Genomic DNA, 12,850 nt, shown 5'->3' with positions numbered 1-12,850 from the left:
CACATGAAACTTGCCTTTTTGCTCACCTACACAACCTTTCACAGGCCATTTTCTGTCCACTTCAGGATGGGGGGCAGGTCCATTCTCCCTTGCCCAGAGGCGACAAGAACAGAAACCAAACAGAACATCAAAGCAGGTGCTCCATGAGGGGTTAAACTCCAGTGCAGCCACTGGCACTAGATGAGGTTGCTGGACTGGATGCTCTGTGTGGCCCCGAGCACCTTCACTCAACCCATAGCAGGACTTCAGGAAGTGCAGGTCCATGCCAGACACAACTAGGATTCAACTGGATTGTAGCAAGAGTTCAAACTGGTTAACTGAAGAGCTAATGCTTATCGGTGCCAGTTACTGGTTAAACTCCCCACTGCCCCAGCAGAGCCTGCTTTCCTCTGGCCGCTAACGTCAGTCTGCAGCTGCTGGGAGTTCCCAGCAGTCCTTGTGGCCAACCCCGGCAGACCTTAAGAGAGATCCCTGGCCCAGGAGAGCCCATTTCCGCTACCAGCCCTGCCAGTCAGCAGGTTAAAAAACTCCTGTCACTGATAAAATTGTAATCGGTTACGTGATTAGTATTGTTGACCACTTTTACCTCCCTAATCCCCACCTGCATCATTCTTTATAAAGGTGCCACCACTGATCCTTCCCCTGCCTTCACAAGTGTCCTGCTGCATCCACAGTCTCCTCCTGTGTCTTTTTCTATGGAGCAAAATGCAGGACAATGTAGCACTTTAAAGACTCACAAGATGGTTTATTAGATGATGAGCTTTCGTGGGCCAGACCCACTTCCTGAGATCAAATAGTGGAAGAAAATAGTCACAACCATATATACCAAAGGATACAATTAAAAAAAAAATGAACACATATGAAAAGGACAAATCACATTTCAGAACAGGAGGGAGATGCAAGGGGGGGGAGGAAGGAAGGTAAGTGTCTGTGAATTGACGATATTAGAGGTGGGGAGAGTGGGATGTTTGTGAGTTTTTATTTTTCTATGGACAAACCCATGTCCAGGGCTGAGTCCCTTCTAGGCAGGGGCAGATCTCCCCATGGGGGGAGGGATAGTTCAGTGGTTTGAGCATTGGCCTGCTAAACCCAGGGTTGTTAGTTCACTTCTTTCAGAGGCCATTTGGGACAAAAATTTGTCAGTGGTGGTACTTGGTCCTGCTGTGAAGGCAGCGGACTGGACTCAATGACCTTCCAAGGTCCCTTCCAGTTCTAGGAGATAGGCAATCTGCATTATATCATAAAACTGGGACTCTCTTAAAGGCAGACAAATGGGCTCCTGACATCTGATGGGGTTTGCCCTCATGCTTATCTCTGTTTCTTCAGGAAAAATTGGAAGTCCATTTGAAGACTCTGAGGGAAGAGAGAGAAAAGGTGCTGGGAAGGAAAACAGCAGAAGGGAAACACCAGGAGTATCTGGTAGGTGCCTGTGGTTTGAAACAGCAGGGACTGGCAGTGGGAGGGTTGTTAGGAGGCAGAGTCCTGTGTGGCCTTGCTGAGGTTGGGCTTGTTTGTGTTTCTTCTGGATTGTGGATTGCAGGGTGAGATCCATGTGTAGACAGGCCCTGAGCATCCATGTCAGCACGTGAGTTAATGTCCAGCCTTTGTAGCTTTCCCAGAAATCCTCCCCAAGGGAGCTGAGTGTCCCCCTAAAGGGTTGTCTGCTCACTTGGTGTATTAACATGTTTCCTCCTTTTTCCTTCCTGGGTATCTCTGTCAGAATGGTGCTAAGTCCTGCCTCGTGCTGGCTCAGGGTCTGAATTTCCAGAGCCCATGAATAACAAAAGATGCTGCCCATGACAGACATGGGAACAGCCCTTTCAGAGGGACACAGGGCCCAAAGGAGATGCTGGGAGAGCCACCTCTGCCTACTAACCACAAAGTAGAGTCAAATGTCACACATTTTAGGGTTTTCCAAGAAAGTCTCCCTGCTGCGCACTCAGCTCTCCATGGAAGGACCCTGACTCCTTTCATGCCCTTGACCAGCCCTTTCCCTGTTTCCATACAGAAATGGACCCAAGCCGAGAGGCAGAAGATTGTGGCCGAGTTTCAGCAGCTCCGGAAGTTCCTGGAGGAACAAGAGCGACTCCTGCTGGCCCAGCTGGAGAAGCTGGATGAGGAGATTGGGAGGCTCCAGACTGACACTGTCGGGAAACTCTCTGCACAGATTTCCTGTATCAGCAAGGGGATCAGTGAGCTGGAGGGGAAGTGTCAGAAGCCAGCAAATGAACTCCTGAAGGTGAGACTGAGGGAGAAACGTCCCAGCTCCCCACACAGGGGAGGGAGGCTCCTGAATCACAAGTGCTGAGGTCCAGCTGTCAGATCTGGATGTAACTCCATGTGCATTGCTGCCATGTGAGTAACTGCCGTGCTTTGTAAAGTTACAGGCACAGAGCTACTAGAGATCGTAAAGCCCCATTCACTCAGGGGATCCATGTTCCTGGGGTCAGGGCAGGGGCTCTCTTCCTCTGTTTGCAAAATCCCTTCCCTGAGGTCCCCTGTGTGTGTGCAATGGGGCTGAGAGTCTTTTTTGTGTCTTTTTTCTAGGACATCAGGAGCACCCTGAGTAGGTACGTGGCTCTCACTCCCCTCACACTGCACAGCACAGGGAAAGAGCTTGGAGCTGATGTTAGCATCACATCTCCACAGGGCTCTAAGAGCCAAATGTTAGACACGAATATCTCTGACTCATTTAATTCTGAGGGTCTCACCCTCACACAGCAGACTCTGGAATTCCCCATTCAGGGCACAGTCTGACTTCAAGTGTTTCCTGGAGCTGTCACCTCCCTGGGGACTGTGGGGTGGAACATGGGCCTGTCACTGCTGTGCACTGGGCACATTCAGCCCAGGGCAGCAAGGACCAAGAGTCTGTCCCACCTGAGGGCTGTTTGGAGACCTGTGTGGAAGGAGCTGGGGATGGAGGAGCTGGTGTCTCAGTCTAGTCCCTACTGGACAGATTCCTTCAGCCCTTCACCTGGGAACCTCCTGTCCCTCAACGCCTAGAGTCCAAGGAGTGAGTTGACCATGAAGACTCAATTCCCCTTTTGTCCCCCAGCTAGTCTCCCCAGGACAGAAGTGAAGAACAGCAATGGGACCTTTCAGGGGAAGGTTGCATGGCCATGGACTGTGTTGCTGGGAAAATTGGAGGAATTCTGACTCCAGGCCTATTAGGGCTGAGACTCACTAGCCAGAACTTAGCAGCAAATGAAATACAATCACATGGAATTGTTTCTGTCCAGGTGTGAGACGGGGCAGTTCCAGCTGCCGGAAGAGATTTCTCCTGAACTAGAAGAACAAGTCAGAGGTTTCTCCCAGAAAACGATTGCTCTGTCGGAGACTCTAAGGGAGTTCAAAGGTACCTAGAAGGGATGGATTAGGGGAAAGTGGTTCAAGTATCTGAGACCATTGAATCTGGCCTATGAAGCCAACCTTCCCCTGCCTCAATTCCCACATGGAGAATGACGGTCCCATTACACTGCTCTCCTTAGAGACACTGATCGAACAGACCCAACTGCTTGTAGATAGAGCCAGGGGTTTGCAAACTCCATTCAGAGATCAAAATGGCTAAAGTTACTGTGATGACCACGTGTTCCACCAATACAGCTCCAAGTTATGATAAGAGGCAGTAAGTGAATGAGAAGCCAAGTGGGAGGGGGTGAGGAGGGAAAAGTAAATCTCACTTACAGCTTCTCTCCTGGGACAGGTTGCGGGGATGTTGGTTCCATTGCTGGGAGGTGCCTGAGTGAGAGAAGGAATGAAAGTTTCAGACTGTTTCATACTCAGTTCCTGAGTGTGTCTCTGTCTGGTCTCTGATACAAGTGAAACGCAGAATTCAGAGAGGGGACATTGTTATAAATAGGAGAGCCTGGAGTCTCACCTCTCTTATCTCTTCTTCCACCAGACACTCTGCCCTCTGCACTGGAGAGAGCAAGAGGAAAATCCCTGGGAGCTTTCAGACAGGGTGAGTTTGCAGGTGGAGAGTCTTTAAATGATGAGAAAATTCCAGTGAAAACATTTTCATGGGATTGTCATAGAAGTTACCAACCAGACCCAGTGACCATGGCGAGCACAGCCCTAAATCTCACTCAGTGATCAGTGAGGAGCCCCAGAGGTGCTGCATGGGGACCTGTGGACACTTGGAGAAACACTGGTCTATGGGTTTGTGCTGCTAAAGGGGTGAAGTTAAAGCGCACAGGGGACAGCACATTCAAGTTGAGATTTCACTGCTCAGTCAGTTTCAATATGGGGTTGCTTTCAAGCAATAAATAGGCTGAGAGCTGCCTGGCTTCCACTATATCAGTTCATTCAAGGCAAGAAACTGCTGGATCCCAAAGGGCTGTTACATCTAGTGCAGGCCTGGGTAAAATACAGCCCATGGGTCGGATCCACCCCACCAAGCCATTGGATCCAGCCCACATATGCCACTCCCCATCTCAAGTCACTCAGAAAGCTACTGAGCTTTCGTGGGCCAGACCCACTTCCTCAGATCAAATAGTGGAAGAAAATAGTTTATTTGATCTGAGGAAGTGGGTCTGGCCCACGAAAGCGCATCATCTAATAAACCATCTTGTTAGTCTTTAAAGTGCTACCTAGTCCTGTATTTTGTTTGAGCTACACCAGACTAACACGGCTACATTTCTATCAGAAAGCTACGGTGAGTCTGGAGGGGAGGAGGGAAGGCTTCAGGTGCTGCTTCCACCCCCAGGACAATATCACTGGCCAGTTTCTGGCCAGAAACAAAGCACTGTGCCCCCTTCCCTCTGGGTCATAATCATTCACACACCCACATGGCCCTGCAGCCTGTGAGAGGGTCGGGCAGGCTCCCTGCCTTCCTGAGGTGGTTGGCCTCTGGCCAGGAGTCACTCAGATAAGTCTCCTGTCCAGAGCTTGCCTCTGCCACCCCAACCTCTCCCTTCCCCTCCTAATCTCTGCTCCCCACTCCTGCCCTCTGCTTTGCATACCCAAACTCTGTCCTCCTCCTGCAGCTATATATGCAAGAGCTCTCAGTGGTCAGAAACCCACAGTCCCTTGTCCACTCAGCCACTTATCTAAATTAAAGTTGCTTTTAATATCTAATGCGTAGTTGGCTAATCCAGCGTCCTAGATCACAGCCTGCCTCCTTCACTCAAACTCTCTCTTAGACCCCTCTACCTGTCCTGCATCCCACACCGTTATCCCAAGATTGCTTCCTTCTCCCAATGTCCATCCCAGACCCTGCATTTCCTGCATTAATGTCATGGAAGCATGCAGCTCTCAGCCACTTTCCATTTGGCCCCCCCCTCAACATGTATTGCCCACACCATTGACTGGATAAGGCTCAGCGAGAGCCAATAAGTGAAAGCTGAAGCCAGACTATTTCAGGCTAGAAGGGGCATAAATGGTTGATAGGGAAGAGGATTTGCTGCTGAAACAAATGAGCAAAGAACTGGTGGATTCTCCATCTCTTGATGTCTTCAAGTCACTGGGGGACTTTCTAGAAAATACACTGTGGGGAAACAGAGCTTTGTGCCTGGGTAACTGGAATAAGTGTAAATGGCTTGTGCCACTGAGGGGGTCAGACTGCATGACTGAGGATATCTTCTGATCCCATTAATTCATGAATGTTAAGATCTCACCCTGGAAACACTCAGCACACGTGTTTAATAATAAGCATCTGAATGGTGGTGTTAACTTCACTGACTCTCTGTTGTGGAAAGGGTTTATAACGTCTCTGTCAGATGAGAGAGCAAAGTTTGTGCTGCAGATCTGTGAATGAAGAGTAGGGGTTTTAAATACAGCAGCCTGCGTTTAACCTATGTCCATATTCAGGCAGATGAATATGTGGCTTGTTATCAGAAACACTGGGTGCTGCGAACTAAATTCCATTGTGGCAGAGGCAGTAATGTTGTAACTTATGCCAGGTACAGACAGAAATGAATGTGTATTTGGGATCTAACTCCTGTGTGCTGTTAATGGAATATCTAGACTAAAACTTTTGCCCACAATGGCAGAATCTAGCATGTGTGTCACCATGGACAGAGTCTGTGCAGAATGGGGATGTGGAAAGGATTAAAGCCCCTTCTGAAATGTCTCCCTCTTCTCCCCCTACCAGGCTGCAGAACACCCATGTTTGTCTCCAGCTCAGCCCCTGGCCTGCAGAGCCAGGGACAGGAAATGGCCGTGGTGGAGCCGGTGAGCTTTGAGGAGGTGGCTGTGTATTTCTCTGAGGAGGAATGGGCTCTGCTGGACCCAGGCCAGAGAGCCCTCTGCAGGGATGTGATGCAGGAGAATTATGAGGCTGTGAACTGGCTGAGTAAGGATTCCTGTCCCTTTGGGTAACAGCAGCTGGGTGGGCTCTGGAGCATCTGGGTTGGGTTTGGTTTAGGGTTATTCATTGCCTCTGCCCCCAATGTCAGGAATATCTGCCCCAATAATCCTGGCTCTTGTGTGAAAGACTTTCCCCTCCGTGACCCCTCCCAGGGAAGGCAGGTTCAGGTCCCGTTCCATTTCCCCCCTATCTTGCACATCTTGTGCTTTGACCAGAGGTGTGAGTGGAAGGGCTCAGGCAGGAACAGCAGGTACCAGAGGTCTGGGTCTGGCTGCTGTTAGTGGCTGCAGGATCCCCATGTGGCAGTGTGCTCAGGCACTGAAAGGAGGGCGCGGTTCCCAGAGTCCTTCCCTGCCTGTAGCTAATCTCTGTGACATGCTGGTACTTGTCAGTGGGAGGGGCTGGATGCTGGGGCTGAGGGAGGGTGGTTGAGGCAGTTCACGCTCTGCGAGTATTTTGTCCGAGGTAGCTCTGTAGTAGAGAAACGTGAGCAGAGCTCCCCTTGCATTTCAGGCACAGGCTGGGTCTCCTTTCAAAAGTTCAGCTTCATTCTCTCTCGGGCTCACTTGCCTCTCTGTTCAGTGGAGATAAATCATGTCATCTGTCTTGTATTTTTATAAGTTCGGGTACGAACTTTTTCTTCCTGTGTGAATGTCTGGCTTCATGCTCAGGAGACCTGTGTTCAGTTCTCTGCCTGTCACAGTCCTCCTGTGTGACCTTGATCAAGTCCCTTTAGACTCTCTGTGTGCAGTCACCTCTCTCTTTACTAGTTTTTATAGAGTGTCCCTGTTTCTCAGGGCTGGGAAGGATACCAACACTAAAGAGGGGTGATACTTAGCTCCATATGAGCATCCCGATAGCACAGTGTGGTCCTGATTTACACCAAAGTTCCCAGGTGCTGCTGTGATTGATAATTTTGTTTCCCGCAGTGACTGCAGTACCATTAGAATTGCTGCTAGCGCCACAGAGCGTTGATACAGCTGTTCAGGGCGGATCTTTCTGGAGCCTTGATGCCAGCGGCACTGGTGGAGCGTGCAGCTTATCCATGCAGCACACCACAGGGTTGCCGCTAAGAAAGACCCAGGCTCCATTCGGAGGCTAAGGCACTCGGCCAGGTTTATTGTGAAAGGAGCAGGGTGCTAGTGTCCCAGCTCATCAGGCACAGGTATAATGAGACTTGTCCCAACCCAATAATGGTACCAGCTCAGTCAGCAGCTAGAACACTGCCCCTCAGCCAGCATCAACATGCCCTTCCTGTGACTTCTCCTCTCATATTGACCAAAATAAAATGCATGTTGAGTTCCATGTGTTGCCACCCAACTTGGCCTTCTGCCTGTTTGTTTGAACAAAACATCCATATCCATTATCCCTTCATCCCGCTCTTGTGCACAAGGGTCAGTGAGCTATCTGTTAGGACTGTGTGTTTGCAGTTACTGCAGAGAGCGGTGTGTTGATTGCCTTCCTCCTGCTCAGGAATGTGATTTCTTGGTTAGTTGGTACCAGTGCTCCACCATTCTGCCAAAGCCTGGCTTGTTTTAGTTCAAAAATAATGGACATAAACAAGATAATCCTAGTCATCAGATCAGAATTTTCCCATTGACTCGTCACACAGCACACTTCGCACAAGCTATCTTGCGATTGTGTGACAGTGGTAGCACAATGATCTCTATTGTGGCTCTTCTGAACACTAAATGCAGGTCCGAGAAGGGGTGGAGGCAAAGCTGAGGGGAAGGCGCTCACAAGGTGCAAATGTGGTAGATTCTGTGCCTCCCTGGAGCGGCCCCAGATCAAAGGCCAGGCTCACTAGAAGAGGCAGACTGGGAAACGACACAAAGGCTGCTGCTGGCAGAATAGAACTGAGGCTACAGACAGGGAGCTGAGTAACAGCCACAAGCATCAGAGAAGCAGCATGGTCCAGCTCCACCCTGGCTGGTCGCTGGAGAAGCCTAGCGCCACCCTGAGCAGGTGCGGGAAAGGCAACTGTTGTAGGCAGCTAGCAAGGCCCACCCAGACACAGGTAGTTGGGATCAGGAGTCAGGAGCATAGGCATGGCCTGAAGCAGCCTGCCAAAGATTCACTTAGCTGCTCAGACAACTTGCTCTGCCTCCTTCTGGCTCAAGTAGAACATCTGAGCCAAAGAGCAGGGGGAGCCCAGCCCACCAGCCAGGAGCTTTGTGGACAGAGCCTTGGGGAGCTAGAGCTAGTCCTTCCTCTCCAAGTCCTAGTGACCTGGCATGTGGCCGCTACAGTCTGAGCCCTGTCTGGGGGCCTTGGTGTCAGACCTGCCAGCCCTTCCTAGAACTCCCCTTCTGAGCAGTATGTCCCTGTCCTGCCCTGAGATACTGGGGATGGGGGGGGATGGAATGGGCTTTGAGGGGGACTGAGTTGTACCCTAGAGAGTGCAGCAGAGTGCTCAGCTCCCCTGGGGAAAGAGCTGGGCCATTCTCAAGGTGGGGGGAGGGGATGCGCCTTTACTGCAGGTGTGTGTGTGTGTCCTGGGCTCTTGGAAAGAAGCCTCTCTGGATGGGTGACTCAGATCCTGACTCTGGAAGCAGGAATGGCAGAGACCTTAATGAACAAGATCAGCACTTGATTAATTACTCTGCAAACAGGATTTCCACTCTCTGAAGTTCATGTGATCTCCTGGGTGGAGAGAGAGGAGGAGTTGCAGGTCCCAGATCACCAGAGCTGTGAGGAAGGGGAGATCATCAGTGGCATCCACACAGGTGAGCAATCAGTTAAATTGCCTCAGAAACCAGCTTATAGTAGGTGTTAGTTGTGTGTTTTCATGAAGTCTGTCTGATTCTTTAGCCTGTCTTCAACTTGAGCCAGAGCATGGTGGATGAGGAAAGGCTGGGTTTTCTCTTCTGTGGAAGAGTTGTGAAGAAGGAGGGTGAACTCATCTCATTCAATCATTATTTGAGCGTGTGTCCCCTTTTCTATTCCTCTTTTAGAGTTTTCTTTCAGCTCATCATAGACAATAACTCCTGTCTGGATTATTTCTCTATCCCAACAGGTGATGGAATGCTGACCGAGAACTATGATCTTGTGCAGCAGGAGGGATCGGAGCAAGTGTCTCCATGTGGGATGTTACTGGAAAGACCTGAAGGGCATGTTTCCCAGATACGTGAGCAGAGAGAGACTTGCGAGAGTCAGCATAGCCCAGAAAGGCAGCATGGAAATCATCCAGGAGGGGGACAGGATAAATCCAGTCACAGGAGCCAAGGGGAGAAAAGAAACACAGAAACCATTCAACAGAAAATCCCCCATCAACAGTCACCCTGCAATTGTAGTGACTGTGAAACTCCTATTGAACATCAAAGAGCCCACTCAGGAGAGAAGCCCTTCAAGTGCTCCGACTCTGGGAAAAGCTTCAGTCAGCACTTGCACTTTACAAACCATCAGATACTACATATAAGAGAGACACCCCATAACTGTTCTGACTGTGGGAAAAGCTTCAGTAGAAGCGATCACCTTGTAAGACATAGGAGGACCCACACAGGAGACAAACCTTTCAATTGCTTTGACTGCGGGAAAAGCTTCAATGAGAAGTCACACCTTGTTAGACATAGGAGAACCCACACAGGAGACAAACCTTTCAATTGCTCTGACTGTGGGAAAAGCTTTCTGAGGAGCTCACACCTTGTTTCACATAGGAGAGCCCATACAGGGGAGAAACCCTTCAACTGCTCTGACTGTGGGAAAAGCTTCCGTCAGAATTCACACCTTGTTAACCATAGGAAGACCCACTCAGGAGACAAACCTTTCACTTGCTTTGACTGCAGGAAACGCTTCAATAAGAAGTCACACCTTGTTAGACATAGGAGAACCCACACAAGAGAGAAACCTTTCACTTGCTTTGACTGCGGGAAAAGCTTCAATGAGAAGTCACACCTTGTTAGACATAGGAGAACCCACACAGGAGAGAAACCTTTCAATTGCTCTGACTGCAAGAAAAGTTTCAGTACAAGTTCAGAGCTTGTTATCCATAGGAGGACCCACACAGGTGAGAAACCTTTCAATTGCTCTGACTGTGGGAAAAGCTTCAAGAAGAGGTCCAACCTTGTTATACATAGGAGGAGACACACAGGAGAGAAACCTTTCCATTGCTCTGACTGCGAGAAAAGTTTCAGTACAAGTTCAGAGCTTGTTATCCATAGGAGGACCCACACAGGTGAGAAACCTTTCAATTGCTCTGACTGTGGGAAAAGCTTCAAGAAGAGGTCAAACCTTGTTATACATAGGAGGAGACACACAGGAGAGAAACCTTTCCATTGCTCTGACTGCGAGAAAAGTTTCAGTACAAGTTCAGAGCTTGTTATCCATAGGAGGACCCACACAGGTGAGAAACCTTTCAATTGCTCTGACTGTGGGAAAAGCTTCAAGAAGAGGTCAAACCTTGTTACACATAGGAGGATCCACACAGGGGAGAAACCTTTCAATTGCTCTGACTGTGGGAAAAGCTTCAGTAGACGTTCACACCTTATTAGACATAGGAGAAACCACACGTGAGAGCTACCCTTACCTGCTCTGACTGCAGGGAAAGCTATAGTCGGTGCTCCTGCCTTACTAACCATCAGATAAAACATACAAGAGAGTCTCCTCATAACAACTTTGATTGCAGACAAGGCTTCAAACACAGGTCAGACTTTAACATAAGAATGGCCATACTGGGTCAGACCAAAGGTCCATCTAGCGTAGTATCCTGTCTTCCAACAGTGGCCAGTACCAGATGCCCCTGAGGCAGTGGACCGAAGACGATGATCAAGCAATTTGTCTCCTGCCATCCTTCTCCAGCCTTTGACAAACAGAGGCGAGGGGCACCATTCCTTACCCCCTCACTAATACCGTTTTATAGACCTAATCTCCATGATTTTATGTAGCTCTTTTTAACCCCTGTTATAGTCCTAGCCTTCACAGCCATCTCTGGCAAGGAGTACCACAAGTTGACTGTGTGATGTGTGAAGAACTTTCTATTATTAGTTTTAAACCTGCTACCCATTAATTTCATTTGGTGTCCTCTAGTTCTTATTATAGGAACAAGTAAATAGTTTTTCTTTATTCACCCTCTCCCCACCACTCATGATTTTATATACCTCTGTCGTATCCCCCTCAGTCCCTTCTTTCTGAACTGAAAAGTCTCAGTCTCTTTAGCCTCTCCTCATATGGGACCCATTCCAAACCCCTAATCATTTTAGTTGCTCTTCTCTGAACTATTTTAATGCCAAAATATCTTTTTTGAGGTGAGGAGACCACATCTGTACACAGTATTCAGGATGTGAGTGTGCTGTAGATTTATATATGGGCAGTAAGATATTCTTCATCTTATTTTCTGTCCCCTTTTTAATAATTCCTAACATCCTATTTGGTTTTTTGACTGCCGCTGCACACTGTGGACATTTTCAGAGAACTATCCACGATAACTCCAAGATCTCTTTCCTGATTAGTTGTAGCTAAATTAGCCCCCATCATATTGTATGTATACTTAGGTTTATTTTTTCCAATGTGCATAATTTTACACTTATCCACATTAAATTTCATTTGCCATTTTGTTGTCCAGTCACTCAGTTTGGTGAGATCTTTTTTTGAAGTTCTTCATAGCCTGCTTTGGTTTTGACTATCTTGAACAGTTTAGTAACGTCCGCAAACTTGGCTACCTCACTGCTCACCCATTTCTCTAAATCATTTATTAAGTTGAATAGGATTGGTCCTAGGACTGACTCTGGGGGAACACCACTGGTTACACCTCTCCATTCTGAAAATTTACCGTTTATTCCTACCCTTTGTTTCCTGTCTTAACCATTTCTCAATCCATGGAAGGATCTTCCTGGTTATCCCATGATAACTTAATTTACACAAGAGCCTTTTGTGATGGACCTTGTTAAAGGCTTTTTTGGAAATCTAAGTACACTGTATCTACTGGATCCCCCTTGTCCTCGTGTGTGTTAAACATAAGACAATCTACAGATGAGAGAGAACTATTCAGCTGCTCTGACTGTGGGGAAAGCTTCAGTGGCCTATATGTCAGTCCCCTCCATCTTTAAGATCACAGCCCCAGCTAGAGCCTTCAACCAGTAGTCCTAAGATTTTCCATCCATGAGTGGAGTGAGTTTTTTCTTGTGCACAAACAGTGACATTCTGTGCGCTTGTTCAGATGTGTGCCTACATGGCACCCATGAGTTATTGAGAGTTTTACACACACACACATGCAATTTAAATTATGGAAGAAATATACTAAACCAAAGGATAATTAGCAAGGTGCATGACCCTGCACACATGGACCCTGAAAATGTACCAGCTTGGCTTCCAGTCTCATTCCCACCCTGCCTTGCTCTACTGTTCCTGCATCCATGAGCTCCCCATCTCCTGCACCCCCATCCTGTGCACCCTTTGCCACCAACCCTGCATTGTGCCCCTAACTTCTGCAGTGTCCCCTTCATCCCAACCTCTGAACTTTTCTCCCAGTCTAATCTAGTCATAGGCTATGTCTAGACTGGCCAGTTTTTCCGGAAAATCAGCTGCTTTTCCAGAAAAACTTGCCAG

The 12,850-nt window shown here is 48.5% G+C and overlaps 1 protein-coding gene across 1 annotated transcript; it reads left to right on the top strand.

Annotated features, from left to right (window-relative positions):
• The first annotated feature begins 2,294 nt into the window (after positions 1-2,294).
• Positions 2,295-11,854, top strand: LOC142824462 (uncharacterized). The gene is made up of 5 exons (XM_075916460.1): positions 2,295-3,355; positions 3,902-3,961; positions 6,092-6,292; positions 8,920-9,033; positions 9,324-11,854. The coding sequence occupies exons 1-5, from the start codon at positions 3,205-3,207 to the stop codon at positions 10,817-10,819; spliced, it is 2,022 nt and encodes a 673-aa protein (XP_075772575.1). The 5' UTR covers positions 2,295-3,204; the 3' UTR covers positions 10,820-11,854.
• The last annotated feature ends 996 nt before the right edge of the window (positions 11,855-12,850 follow it).

The sequence above is a fragment of the Pelodiscus sinensis genome, unplaced genomic scaffold, assembly GCF_049634645.1.
Source record: "Pelodiscus sinensis isolate JC-2024 unplaced genomic scaffold, ASM4963464v1 ctg35, whole genome shotgun sequence".
NCBI lineage: Eukaryota > Metazoa > Chordata > Testudines > Trionychidae > Pelodiscus > Pelodiscus sinensis.
This window is presented reverse-complemented; position numbering and strand designations above follow the sequence as displayed.

Excerpts from the sequence above, each read along its gene's own strand:
- LOC142824462 (XM_075916460.1), top strand. The coding sequence starts at position 3,205 with ATGAAATACAATCACATGGAATTGTTTCTGTCCAGGTGTGAGACGGGG. Across the intron at positions 3,356-3,901 it reads GACTCTAAGGGAGTTCAAAG|ACACTCTGCCCTCTGCACTG; the intron begins GTACCTAGAAGG and ends TTCTTCCACCAG. Across the intron at positions 9,034-9,323 it reads CATCAGTGGCATCCACACAG|GTGATGGAATGCTGACCGAG; the intron begins GTGAGCAATCAG and ends CTATCCCAACAG.